General features: G+C 31.8%; 1 protein-coding gene across 1 annotated transcript; it reads right to left on the bottom strand.

The window, feature by feature from the left end:
• Positions 1 to 4,681: 4,681 nt before the first annotated feature.
• LOC122603776 (xyloglucan galactosyltransferase XLT2) lies at positions 4,682 to 6,527 on the bottom strand. Its single transcript, XM_043776577.1, has one exon. The coding sequence runs from the start codon at positions 6,353 to 6,355 to the stop codon at positions 4,892 to 4,894; it is 1,464 nt and encodes a 487-aa protein (XP_043632512.1). The 5' UTR covers positions 6,356 to 6,527; the 3' UTR covers positions 4,682 to 4,891.
• Between the last annotated feature and the right edge of the window lie 9,462 nt (positions 6,528 to 15,989).

The following is a 15,989-nucleotide window of genomic DNA, read 5'->3' as shown; positions in this document are numbered from 1 at the left end:
TTTTTATTTTATTGGCATAGTAAATTCAATTCTTATTTGAGTTTTTATTCTTATGTACATTGTAGAAAGTTTGAAAGTGGGTAAAATTTATCATAGCTTAATATAGTCGATGCTATACACATGATTAGTGAATAATATGACAAATGAAAGGACCAGCGAGTTGTGAGGGATATTGTGGTTTGCGGTTCGTAAGCTTGAAGGTATCTAATAGATTCTTAGTTAGAACAATGTTCGTGTACATATACTTTGGAGGATTTCTACGTTTGTTTCAATGTTTCCAAAATATCCTATCATGAGGAGATACTTATGTCAAAACAAATTTAGTTTGTTTTGGATCTTGGTTAGGGATAACTACAATAGTTTTAATTGTTTATTAACACGACTTTCAATTCCAAGTAAGACCATGATTAAGGCAATAAAGGACTATTCTATTTATTTTTATACTTCTTTATAAAACATATTGACTCTTTATTTTAAGAAATTCAACATTTTTTTCAATATTCTTAAACTATCCCTAAGTAACTCTAACAGATATATTTAGAATGGTTAGTTTTTGCACATTATTATTTTTTTCATCTAATCCTCGACTTATATTTAGAATGATAACCACGGTTATATGCCTCATCGCCACATCTCATTAAAGTATCCTAAACAACTTGTATTACCGTTACGACATCTTACCCGTTATAAACTGTTGTTGCTACAACACGCAGACACCCTTCTAGTTGATAATAATAGGATTAAGAATATGTATTTACACTACCACAAGTTAAGTCATACTGAAAGTAGATTTAAACATTCGAAGTTGTTTGTTTCTTTATGTCAACCTTCAAATCATCAATGTAGTTTGATACTTGGATGTGACATTTCTTTACTTCTTTGGCACAAAACTATGTATTTTAAACTTAAATATCTGAATAAGCGGACATGTATATATGCAATTAGCAATTGCTGGTTGTTTATCATTAATAAGATATAAGATATATAGACTGTTTGTTTTTTCACAAAATGATATATAATCAATCTTCCATACAATGATCATGTTATTAAAAACATAATGCATGATTTGTTTACTTATCATTGTATTATGGACTCGTAGTCGTAGGCAGTAGGCTCATGGGCTGATGGCCAACGTTGTTAGCTTGGCCACCCTTTCGGGCCTGCTGTGAATTATAATGGGCCTGGTAAATTTTAAGCAAGCTTAAATGGACTTGGAAGAATAACTGATGACCCAACCATGTAGGTATTTCCAATTTTCCATAGATTCATTTGGTATAACATTTACGCACCAGTTCGTGCTAACTCCATCAGAGCCAGATAAAGGGTTGGAGGGAATTTCGGTTACTAAATCCATCCATAAGTATTAACCCTAATTATTAAGAGAGATATAGATAAAAAGAGAAAGAGACAATACCATATGTGCTATTTATAAACGTCAAAATATTATATATTTTCAAAATATATCTTAACGACATCATCATCATTATTATATAGAGTAAATTACACTTTTCGACTCTAAAGTTAGCACGTTTTTACTTTTGATCTCTAAACTTTAAAAATTATAATTTTGACCCTAAAGATGGCCAGTTTTTTCAATAATCGTCCTTTGGTCTTACGACGTTAAACAATTGCCGTTAACGTACGCACGTGTTAGACACGTGAAAGCACTAATGTCATTTCAACTTACACCGAGGGACGAAAAGTGAAAAAATAGCTATTTGAGGGACGAAAAGTGAAAAAATAGCTATTTGAGGGACGAAAAGGGAAAAAATAGCTACTTGAAGGACGAAAAATGAAAATCATACAAATAAATTTATTTTTACATTCTTTCTTTTCCGATCATCTTCTCCGATCATTTTTACCGATGGAATTTTTCGACTAGACATCTATTTTCCGATTATACCTAATAAACTCGACTTTGAATCCAAATCTAACCCACAAACAAAATCATTTACTCAAATTCATGATATTCAAAACACAAGCAATCAAACAAATTATAATTTAAACATGTCAGTCATTTTTTTTTCTTTTCTTAAATTTTGATTTTAATTGAATGGGGGACGGTGGATGGTGGTGATTCAAGGTGGCGGCGGTTGGTTGGTGGTGTAACTATTCGGCGGCGGTTGGTTGGTGGTGACTGTAGACGGCGGTGTTTGATGGTAATTGTAGGCAGCGGTGGCTGGTGGTGATTATAGGTGGTGGTGGCTAGTGTTGATTGTAGTGGCGGTGGCTCGTGGTAATTATAGGCGGCGGTGGCCGGAGGTGGCGGTTATAGACGGCGGTAGCTGGTGTTGGTTACCGACGGTGGTGGCTGGTAGCGGCGACTGTTGTTGGTAGTTATTAGGTGGTGGTGATTGGAGAGGCTTGGGGGTAAAGATGATCGAAAAATGGAAGAATAAAATTATTTGTTTGATTTTCATTTTTCGTCCCTCAAGTAGCTATTTTTTCACTTTTCGTCCCTCAGTGTAAGGTGAAATGACATTAGTGTCCTTACGTGTCTAGCACGTGCATACGTTAACGGTCATTTTTTAACGCCGTAAGGCCAAAAAACGATTATTGAAAAAATTGGTCAACTTTAGGGTCAAAATTGTAATTTTTAAAGTTTAGGAATCAAAATTAAAAAACGTGTCAACTTTAAGGATGAAAAGTGTAATTTACTCTATTATATATAAAGTACTGAAAACCTATAATTTACATTTGAAGAATATTAAATGAAACCTTAAAACGATTATATATTTTCATATTAAAACTGCACGTTAATTTTTTATAAATATACAATCATTTAATATATTTTAAAGAAAATTCTTAGGTCTTCGTCTAATAAAATCCTTTAAATTTACATTGTATTTTATAGTTTATAAATTTTTTTGTTTCTAATGACGAATTATCTTCGTTCCAGGAGTCCATCCTCCCCCATCTTTCATAATTCATACCGTCATTGACTACTTTCAAGACCAATTAAAAAAGGCACCTGGTAACCCGATCACCTTTTTGGTAACCCGACTAGATTTTTTGCAACGACTCTGATAGGGGGTCCGCTTTTATTCTGTCATATTTACCATTATAAACATAGGGGTTCGCATTTTTTTCACTTTTTGCAAAAAGATAGTAATGGTCGGGTTAAAAAAAAATGATGCGGATATTGGGGGCGTTAAAAAATCGATTCTTATCGTCTTTTAATAATATGGGACTTGTAAAATAAGAGCAAGTGTCCATCACGTGTCACATAGTCCGAGGATAAAGCATTGTGGAAAAACAAAACAATACAAAACATGGGTTTACTTGATTACCACTAATGCACCACTTTTCACACTTTTATTCTTCGTATTTACGGTCAGGGCCTCGCCCTCCTATCCAATTGGGACAAGAACCAACACAACCAAGTGAACCAACAAAGAAAAAGTAAAATTACTTTATAACATGTCCCACAGATTATATAGACTATACGATTGATGTCATATCATAAATATGAACCAAGCTTTTTCAGAATAAATTGTAATATACGTACTTCAATCTAGATATTTTACTATCGTTTATAAAAGTTTCCTTATCATTCACTAGATGTATTAACTAGTGAGTCTTTGATGCAATGTTGTTTTTATCTATATAGCAAATGAGCAAATCTAACTACTTAATTAGTCTACTACGGAGTATTTGATGCAATGTTTGACCACTTGACGCTAAATGACTTTCCCGTTTCCCTTTTTATTTGAAGCATCTATAAAGATAGAGGATATGCATATCGATCAATATCACTAAACTTAATACTATCGTTTATCACTATAGCATTACAAAGACATATATATATATATATATATATATACCCGTTAAGTAGTGAAAGGCATCGTTTGATTAATTAAATCAATATTGAGATTAGTGACTTGGCTCGTTGATCATAATTAAAATCAATAAAACAAGTATATATCTAATCACTTGTGATAAACCATAACCATTAAATCACAATCTTTAACCTGTCATTTGCTGCTAAAACAAATGTATGAAGGAGCTATCTAACAACACAAGGGAAGTACAAAAAGTATTATTCGAAATGAGATTCAAAGTTATATCCGCACACTTTACGCCACCGTCCATTACTTAGCTTAGAAATGACCAAGGAAATGGGGCTTGTGTGCAGGGTCGAGGCATACCATTATACCAATACTAATATTTCACGACATTATTGTTACCAGCAGCACACACACAACGTTCTTAGTTATCAAGGCTTATCATTAAGTCATTAGCTAACCTTTTATTTAAATAAAATTTGATACTACGTAAGTTTGGTAACAAATTAAATGGAGGTGAACGGAATGGAATGATCAACCCATGCAATGAAAACAATGAGCTTGTAATAACTCGATTGATATTTCCAAGTTTAACAGATTAGTTACCTCAATTGCTGACAGCAATAACGGGAAGAGATATATAACAAAAGTTATATTATATACGAGTAGCTTGAAACTTTAGACTAGCTAATTAAAAAAGTTATGCCACGGTAGCTCGACACTTTATTTTTGTTCCATCTTACACAGTAAAAGTAAATAATTACAGTATTATATAATGCATTCAAAAATATAAAGAAATGATTGCAACCTACATAAAACCAAACAGAATCGAACAAAGCATACTTTATGTGCAAAAACAAATATTAATGCAGAAAAAAATAAAACATGGTGCAAAGTATTGTAAATAAGTTTATTATTATTATTACTCTTATATATCTACTTGTAGCAAACCAATCATAAATTGTACAAATTTTACATCAGTCACCATTCCCACTTAGCCAAAACTTGTATATCTATAAACTAATTTCTACCATCTTTATCAGATTTGTATAAAAATAATATATCGAATTGTTTGATATAAAAATTTGCCAAAATAATAACAATAATTACCATTTAAACCCTTCTTTCTCATGATCCTTCACCCTATTCAAAACTCCTTCCACAGCCACATCAAATGCATCTTTCATACCTTCAAGACCTTCATGTGGTTTTGCATACACAATTCTTGGAATATATTCAATCACTTTTTCTCTCATTTTTCTCACCTCATCTTTTCCAAATTTCTCAAGTACGCTTTTTATAGACTTCCCATTTAACACGTCATTTTTATCAATAAAAACCGAATAGCTTTCGGGCTGACCCGGTAAGAACCATTCGTATTGTGAGTACGCGGTTCGGTTCCAGAAGAACACTGGAACCGAACCCGCAATCATGCAATCAAAAATAGACCTCCTAGTAAAGCTATCTCCCCTAGGCTGAAGACAAAATTCGGACCCGAGAAAAGACTCAAGGATTAACGAAGTCCCGTTGGAGCATTTTGACCCGCCACAATCCACGACCCGACAAGAATCCGACGAGTTGTAGCATTGATTCAACAACAACCCACGAAAATCATTCTTGATAAGCCCACGCGTCGCACCAGCAAAACAGAACAAGGTATCTCGGTCACGTGTACGGACGAAGTCCTGCCACGTGGCGACATCTGAAGGGGTATTGGGATGGAATCCAGTGGGATAAGGAACACCGACATCAAAATAGTCCCATGAATTCCGCTCAATTAATAACCGTGTGATGTTTCTCATCCCTGGTAAATAAATACATCTTGACCCCCAATCTTGTTCATTAGACCGACGGAAATCCCATGTGATGCGTCCCATCGTAATGAAATGATCCCAACCGTCCGATTTCTTCCAATACGGTTGATCATGAACCCACTTCAGCATCATTTCGCAATGACGGTCACGATCTTCTGCCGTGTAATTCTTCGTCCATAGATATTTACCCACTGCGAGTCCAGCGTAAAACGGAATGTAGTACGCCGTAGCTGATTCTGGCTCTAATGTTCTACAACGATAGTTCATCATTCTATTATGATAGATTATTTCTGATGCAAACTGGTCAGTCCAAAACCATGAGCCGGCTAGACTTGACGGAATCACTCCGGCAAGCTTTGTCGCCGGACGGCCAAGTCCGTCGTTAGAATAGGTGTCGCAACGAGGACCAAAAGGGTTTAATTCATGACAGTTTTCTAATAACTCGGTGTTGAAAAATGATGGTAATTCGTATACGAATATTTTACCTAATGGGCATTGGTTGTTACCGTCATCTTCTCCGCCGTGAACGACGGCGAAGGTGGTTGGCTCCGGTTGGTGGGTGGTGGTGGTGATGGCGGTGGACACGTGGAAATTGCGAGCGAATAATAGGAGAACGATTTGAAGGAAAAAGACAAAGAGAATAAGCCATGTACGAGGAAGATAAGGTTTAATGGAACTAAAAGAGTTTTTTCGATGTAATTCAGGAAGTGGTTTTTTAGGTGACGGTGGTGAGATGGTGTCGGTGATGGGAAGCATGAGTGTGATGAATTTGGGAGATATCCGGCGGAGAATGGCCGGAATAAACGGCGGGGTATCAATGATTTCGGTGGTGGTTGGTTGAATTTGCGGCGATGAAATGATGAGTGAGTGAGAGAGAAATGGGAAAGTTGGAAATTATTTGTTGACAGAAAATATAGGATGTATAGTTTCGGAGTAGTATATTTATATGTTATATCATCACTGCACTCATGATGTTTGGTATAATTACGAATGATATCTATTCTTAAAAAATAGACATTTTTTTAAATAATTCAATTACTACATTTGATAAAATCAACAACAGAAAATAATGAAAAGAACTGAAGAACATCTATTAATTATTTTTGGTCATGTAATAATTATTAAGTTAATAGCTTTAAAAATATATATGAGTATTAGGTCTTTTACCCGCACGATGTGCGGCTAACCAAAACATCATTAATGGATAGATAAAATATACGAAAAATAATATAGATGCGGATATTGATAATTATTAAAAATGTTTTGTGTTAATCTATACAATCATATCATTTGTTGACCCTGTATTTTTATATTATGATTAACAACAAACCCAGTCAACAAAAATACTAAATAACATGCGTTGAATTCGGACTCGGCTACATAGGTTATAAAAAAAAGATATAACATATTATTGAATAAAATACATAGCAACAATGAAACTGAATGTCAAAATGATAAGGGTTACTCAACAATTTTCATAAATGATTGTAAATAAAAAAATAAAAAAAACAATCACATACACAAAAAACTAAAACAACCCAATACATATTTAAATAAAATAAAAAATAAAGTAAATAAAATTTTCAATTTATTTTAATATACACCGTAATATAAGTAGGGTCATGTTTCAATAATCAAGTAGCTATTCATAAAAGTTGCAATTAATTACACGTGATCTTCAATTTTAATTAGACTGAAAACAAACTTTTAGCTAAAATAAATAGATTTTAATACTTATATAGTATTTAGAAATTAAGTAAGTCATATTTTTTTTTAATATTTAAAATAAATTTAATTTAAGGATACAAAAAAATTATCAAAAAAATGTGAAGATGCCACATGGGATTTGTCCTATGTGGTAATGTTATACAAAATAAGATAGTTTTTAGTTGAAGGTGTTTTAAAATCGTATGGATTACTACTGTTTTAATATATATATGAACTTTAGAAGACAGTTCAAATTAAAATTAAGGATATAGTATTCATATCCATAAATTAAATAAAATGCAAATGATCTTATCACACAAATTCATTTTTTGTATTAATTGATTCTTCACTCAAAGAATACTTATTATCTTACAAAGAAGACTAATCTAAATTTATAATACGCACACTATTCTACTCTTTATACCTCATATTCAAAAAATCCGCCTTTAAAATTTAAAACCAAATGAACTATCTAAATCCTTACACGTGATATAGATCACTTATTTGACAAAAAACATATCTTTTGTTGTTAATACAAAGTAATTAAATTTATAAAAGTTTATAATCAAAAGTAATCTAAATTTATAATACGCACACTATTCTACTCTTTATACCTCATATTCAAAAAATCCGCCTTTAAAATTCAAAAGCAAATGAACTATCTAAATCCTTACGCGTGATATAGATCACTTATTTGACAAAAAACATATCTTTTGTTGTTAATACAAAGTAATTAAATTTATAAAAGTTTATAATCAAAAGTTGGATTAACGATTTTTCCACGAATACTGTAATACAAAAGATGACATAATTTAATAAAGAACATAAAAAAAAAAGAATAAATGTAATAAATCTGGAATTGGTGAGAGTTTGATAGAGTTTTTTTTTTAATATATATCTTTGTATATGATTACAAATTGTAGATATAGATAGATATTATGAGTAAATAAAAGCAAATCTTTATTGGAAATCTATAAATTAAAATGATATAATTTATTGAGAATAATAATTAGAAACTTAAAAAAAAAAAAACAAATAATAAAGGTAATAAATCTGGAATTGGTGAGAGTTTGATAGAGTTTTTTCTTTTTTTTTTAATATATATCTTCGTATATGATTACAAATTGTAGATATAGATAGATATTATGAGTAAATAAAAGCAAAAACTTTATTGGAAATCTATAAATTAAAATGATATAATTTATTGAGAATAATAATTAGAAACTTACGGAACCTATATATTAGATTAGTGTTTTATATAACTTAAATTAAGAAATAAATATACTTTAAAAATCATATGATCGAGAATTGTTTTAGTATGATGAAGATTTGTTTTCTAACTTTTTTTTATCTTTTATTTCAAATTTTTGATATCTAAATAAATTAAATATTGTAAAAAAATATGGAGTTGCCACCTAGATTTTATCCTACGTGGCATTGTTTGAAGATAGTTTTGAGTTAAAGAAGGCTTACAATCGTCCGGTTAACTACTGTTTTAATAATTATATAGATATATCATTCTCATCAATAACTCTACTTTTACTTTTCACTTAATTTGATCTACTTATGAATTCATCTGTTAATTATCTATATCTATAATCTATTCTCATAAGTTATAAAACTATAAAAGAGTTTACAACCACGTATGAATTATAATTACTTGAAATTTCAATAACCCAAATTATTAATAATTTTTTTCATCTAATAAAATACATGTTAAATCAATATATTGTTATTGTTTTCCCTAATGAATTCATTGGTTAAAACAATTTTTATACATCCGGAAGACTCCTACATTGTTAAAAATATTAAAATATCACGTTATTCTTTATACTATTAAACTCTCGTACGAGATTATATCGTAACTATTGTAGTATTGTTATAAATTATTAAACATTGTCAATAAAAAATATTTTATTTTATTTATTATATAAGTTTATTTTAAGTTATACACTACAAAATTTTGTTATGGGTCTTAATTAAAGTACATGTATATGGGGAAGTGAATGTGTGAGACAAAATCACCCAATTTGGATGAAAAACTCTTCACATTTTAATTTTTTTATTCCTTAAAAATCAGGGACCCATCATTTATTCATTAATATTAAAATGTTAATATATGAGAGGTTTTTTACCCAACTTAGATGTATGACAACCTCACACTTATTTTTCCCTATGTATATATACAATACTTAATTTTATATTTTGCTAGTTTATATCTAGTGTGACATCATTTTGATGAGAGTAATGTTGTAATACTCGTTCGAGTGAAACTTAGGTGAGTTTGTTAAGGAAAAAGGTCTACGAATTTGATTAGCGGATCTAAATAATTACATATCAAAGTTTGTTATGGGTCGTCATTCGAAGTAACTTATCATCCTCGGTGACCTAGCTTATTATTTATGTGGTAGAATGGTAGATATCAAACTTAAAGTTCAATTAGAATATTCGTAACCGTTCACTTTTTCACCTACACTTTTTCATGCCATATCAGCATCACCTTCTCACCTCTTTTACCTTTTCATTTTCCTCTTAACCATTCACCTATCATTTGGTCCCCATTTTTATTTCACTAAAAGTATAATATATTTAATCTAGAAATACTACGTATTCCACAACAGCTCATGTGCGTCACTCATTTTGTCTTCTTGTCCTCTTTCTTCATATATTTCACATTTAAATATTGCAATGAACATGAAAAAGACAGAGGAAATGATGACATGCAATTCTTCACCTTGGTGATTCTCTTTACTGACTCCCTCTTTCACTTATCTTTCACCTTCACCTCCGTAATAGTTCACCAATACAATCATCTTCTTTCACCTATGATTTTCACCTATCTTTAAGAATAGTCTTACAAGCTTTCAATGTTTATGATGGTTGGATGGGCATCTTAAAGTTTAATACCTATATTACACATATCTCCGTACGATACGATGCAATGGTGTGATGGTAATAGCAGTTAAGGTGTTGGCATCTCACCTCTCACTTTCTTTTTCACCACTCACTTCTAGCCAATCATATTATGTCACCTCAACTCCACCACTCACTCATCACTCATCCAAATTTTGTTGGCATCCGTTCACTCACTACTATTTAATAAAAAGTAAACTTGAAGAAAATAAAGTCAAATCATATGATGATGATTGAAGAAAATGGATTATGGAGTGCGTGGTCTGACCACTCATTTTGATGCCACCACTCGCGGTGAGGGGTTGGCGGTGGTGTTCCAACGTGGTGCCACGCCCACCATAATCCATCCAATTCCAACCCTCTAATAGTAATGATAGTGTATTTTCTATATTAATTAATGAATTTCAATAGTTCTACGGATAGTATTAGTTATATTAATAAAAACATAATTGATACACTACAACAAATTAATCATTTCTACACACTTTTGAAAAGTGTGTAAAATTGTGTTGAATACTTCGCACATAAAAATGTGTACAAAATAGTCTACATTAAAAAGTGTGAAAAAAGCTACAAGTTTCACATTTAAAAGTGTGAAGAAAAATGTTCATACTAATAAAGTAATAAGTGTGTACAAATTTTATACTTTACACACTTATAAGTGTGGAGATAATTTCTTCGCGGGCGATTTTTTCGCACTTGTGTAAAAATCACCTGCGAATAAATGACTTTTATAGTGCGTAGAAATCACCCGCGAAGAAATTATCTTTACATTTAAAAGTGCGTACAAATCTAATATTTTACACACTTATTAGTGTATAAAAATTTTATTCACACTTTTAAATGTGAAACTTGTAACTTTTTTCACACTTTTTAGTGTAGACTATTTGTACACATTTTTAAGTGCGAATAACTTAGAAATTTTTTTCGCATTTTTAAAAAGTGGTGCATACAAACAACAAATTTGTTGTATTGATATCTTGAAAGTTGAAAACAAAAAAGAAAGAGAACTATTTGTTGTAATAAAGAGATAAATAATAAAACTCAACACTTACTATGATTTTTATTTTTTTTATTATTTTTTTAATGGTAAATTTGGGCTTAGCGCACTACAACAAATTAGTCAATTCTACACATTTTATTCTATACAATTTTGAAAAGTTATATAATTTGTTGATTTGTTCGCACTTAAAAATGTGTACAAATAATTTACATAAAAAAGTGCGAAGAAATTTAAAAGTTACGCATTTAAAAATGTGAAGAAAAAATGTACACACTAATAAGTGTGTACAAATTTTAAACTTCATGCACTTTTAAGTGTGTAGATCATTTATTCGCAAGTGATTTCTACACACTTGCGTAGAACTCATCCGCCCGTCGTTTAAAAATAAGGATTTCCAAAAACTTTTGCCTAACGGCGTTAAAAGAAGCGGAATTAACTTTAAAAGTCCAAACCAGTAAAATCTGTTTGGTTTATTCATTAAATGGTGTTACTAGCCATATCATCAAAATAAGTCTAAATGGAAATCCATCGGTTGCCCAACATTAAACAACCGAGTACATTATCAATACAAGTCATTAATATTTAAACATAAAGCAAATGTCTAAAGCGAGCAGCCACTATCGGTAAACTATAGCTAGCTTGAAGATCATCTACCCATGCCTCACATCTACCTGTTCACTATTGTTGGACCTGAGGGCACAATACATTTTAAAAGAGCAAGTGTTAGCTAACGAATTAGCTAAGTAAGATAACACATAATTTATAAAACGTTTGTCCATTTAAAACATTATATAAAAGTCATATTAAGTCGTTAAGGCACATATCATCGAACATATCATCTCATATACATATCATAGCATCAACATCAGTCATGTTAGGATGGGTCATCCTAATGTGCCTAGTCATCTTTTGCATCATCACATATCACATCTGAACATCTTTATAATTGTGACATAAGTCACGCATCTCGTATAACATATACATCGTTATAAGTGAGACATAAGTCACACCCGACTAGATGAACAACCTTACGGTTGTACGTCAATGTCGTTAAGGAATGACAAGCCAATTCCAGGAGTAATCCGTATGTTCAATGACAATGGGGCTGGTAAGACCTCCCGTATTACTCTTCACGTTATACCTCGTTGCAAGGAGCCACCCGAGCAACCACATCAACGCACTTAACCGGGCTAGGGCAAGTACGGGTTAAGCTTAACACTTTTACATCAAATTTACAAGCTCGATTTCACATCACATGTAGTTTAGGTGTTTACTCAACCTAAACAATCATCACATATACAGCTTTTACGTTTGGGCCCTTAAACGTGCACGTGTCATGGCAACTTAATAAGTCTAGTGAACTAGATGAACAAGCCATGTAATCATGCACATTTCACATATCATCATCATACATCACATTTCATAGCATTTCATTTCATATCATCACATCTCATATCAATGCATAACATTTCATAGCATATCATTATATATCGTATCATTGCATAACATTTCATAGCATATCATTACATATCATATCATTGCATAACATATCGTTACATTTCATATCATAGGGACTACATTTCAGGCCTCAATAGTCATGTAGATAGCCCATATCACCTCCCGTATAACCCGAATACTCATAAGCAAACAAGTTATTATTAGGGAAGTTATTGTATGAAAACCATATTTATGTTGAACCCTCAGCGTGTCAAAGTAGTGTATCTTACCTCGTAGAAGCGTACGCAAACGATAACTAAAGTTACCGGGCAATCAAGTATTCCCGACTACCTATAACAAACATAGGACAAATCAACGAGTGTAAACGAGGCTATACGACCTACATCTATATATATATATATGTCAAATAATTGTCTTTGTTGACTACTTCCTCTATTTGTAGACTACTAGTCTATTTCTGACTTGTTAAATCCTTTGTAGACTACTATACTCTTTTGTAGACTACTTTTGCCATCTGTAGACTACCTGACACACTTGTAGACTACTTGACTCTTTTTGTAGACTACTTTCATATTCTGTAGACTACTTTCGTATTCTGTAGACTACTTTCGTCTTTTGACTGTATTCAGTTTTGTAGACTACTTTTGGCATACAAGACGACCAAATGGTAGAAAACTTAGTTCTTATGAAATGCAGGAAATTCAAAGACCTATCCATGGATATAAAGTTTGACTCTTGAAGTTTTCCAAATGAATGATTTATGACGTTTGCAAGACAGGTCTGCAGAATTCGTCCGAAACCTGACCACTTCTGGAAATCGACATTTTTCGCATATCTCTGGGCAAAATCACAGGAAACTTTGTTCATATCGAATTTAGGGGACACATAGACCTTTTAAAAAATATAAGATTCATCTCTTATCTCATTCATATAAAAAAGATATGATTTTTGCAATATGACAACAGAATCAGGCCTTGAAATCCTTATCGTTTTGAAAGCAATTTCGATCATCAAACATACATGGTTGATCCCCACGACCTCTACAGTTCATATATACCAAAATATAAATCATTTGACACTATGAAATCATATATTGATTCATGGATTCAATAAGCACATCCGACGATTGATTTGACACCCGTTTTGACCTAATTCGGCTCACAAACGCAATTGAATCCGAATCACACCTTAAGACCAGATATGAACCCTACTTTGCTTCTATTGAAACATCAAAATTACATTAACAATGATTTCATACCTGTAGTAAATCTCACTATACCAAATGATTGCTATAATAATCGCCGATTCACCCGAAATCACCGATTCTATCAATAAAACGTATTCAATCAATGAAGACCATATATGAACGAATGGAATAGATGAACATTACCAAAAACCAGTAGGAATTACCATCTTTACCTTAAAGATGATTATAGATTCGATCTACAAGCGGTTAATCACTCCGATTCAACCCGAAATCGCAAGAAACTCTCTAGAATTGCTCAAGAGACAAAGGGGCGGTTCTAGGGCTCCAAGAAGAATGATGAATCAGATTTTAGGGCTAATGAACTGATTAGAAATCCCTAATCACGTTTTTAACTTTTCACATATGTCAAAATTAGTCCCTAGACTTCCGTATGGTTCATTTTAGGCTAAAATCACATGTTGGGAATACTTACAACGCATCCAACACTTTTAGCACCTCTAAAGGCATTAAACTATACCTTTAAACACTTATTCACATCAACCATTAAGGCATTAAAGCCTTACACCTATAGAACCTTCATCACACATAAACCAATTAAGGCATATAAACTTGACGAAACTTAACGTTGACTAACGGTCAAGTCAATAAGTCAATCTTGAAAAGTTGGGGATGTTACAGATTTTGAAGTGCGAAAAAATCACTCGCGAAAGAAATGATTATTACATTTAAAAACGTGTACATATCTAATATTGTACACACATATTAGTGTGTAAACATTTTTCTTCACATTTTTAAATGTGAAACTTTTAACTTTTTTCGTACTTTTTAATGTAGACTATTTGTACACATATTTAAGTGCGAACAACTTAACAAAATTTTACGCATTTTTAAAGAGTGTGTAGAAAAGGTGCTTACAAACAACAAATTTGTTGTAGTGGCGGCAGGCCTCTTCATATATCCAACTCTAATTCCAGAGGAAACTCATTATGAAAAAACCTTGTCTCCATTTCTGAAAGTATTTTGCTCACATCAGGAACCAGACTCCACTATATACCAATCCATATTGATAATATACTTGCTATAATTTAATATGACTAATTGTTATTGATATTCTGTCCATTTGTTTTATTTTCATAAATTATAACCAAGATTAAACTGTTTTTTATATGTAGACATAGAAAAGTATAACAAAACAAAACACTTTGTAACTTTGTAGATCTCCCGCGTATTTAGTTTTCATTATTGTTAGGTGACTTCACTGGATCTGGTTTTCGACAACATACGATGAATACTTCATGATAATCGAGCTGTTAATTATAAAAATATCAACAGTTAAGAAGTATCCAACTTTTAAAAACTTTTCTCAAATTGTTTCAATATAAAATATTTATTGTCGAGCTAACTACTATTTCTATAGTAATTATAAAAGAATACGTTCTGCATAATTCTTATGACTTGTTAGAACAGTGAGCTAGGACAAACTTTTGTTATTTCTTCTATTTTTGCTAGTTTTAATGATCCATGCATTATATTGATCGAGTAATTATAAATTGTGCGTTGTTACTTATTAGTTGACCTATTTATGTGCAGGTATGTGACATACTCACATAAACAACAATAACCACAATAAGATATTCAAGTTTGTCAAAATAACACAAACAGTCATATATAATTATATATATACTAGTAACTAGCTTTCACTTAAAGTCTAAAGATAAAGGAAGTGCTATCAAAATAAACATTCGACAAAAGCGTGTAACTAAATATGTGACATAAACATAACTAATATTTATATATGTAGCGTGATAAAAGTGTTACAATTTTTTTTGGTTTTGAAAGGCGATAAAAGTGTCATATATGACACGTGGTGTAGTGCACCTGAGGGGATATAGAATGGCGTGTTGACTGGGGTAAACCGGTTGCCAAGAGCAACCGACAGAGTGAGAATCTGCTTTACAACTGACACAAGTCAGTTTATCAAAAGTTTTTAGAAGGCATTGTAATTAGTATTTGGCAGTGGGTGCACACGTAGATAAACAAGTATGGTGGGAGCAGACAATCCTATTTATGAGATGAAGGCTCTTTTTTTTTTCTTTCTTTTT

The sequence above is a fragment of the Erigeron canadensis genome, chromosome 6, assembly GCF_010389155.1.
Source record: "Erigeron canadensis isolate Cc75 chromosome 6, C_canadensis_v1, whole genome shotgun sequence".
Lineage (NCBI taxonomy): Eukaryota > Viridiplantae > Streptophyta > Magnoliopsida > Asterales > Asteraceae > Erigeron > Erigeron canadensis.
This window is presented reverse-complemented; position numbering and strand designations above follow the sequence as displayed.

Coding starts and splice junctions, on each gene's coding strand:
- LOC122603776 (XM_043776577.1), bottom strand. CDS start 6,355: ATGCTTCCCATCACCGACACCATCTCACCACCGTCACCTAAAAAACCA.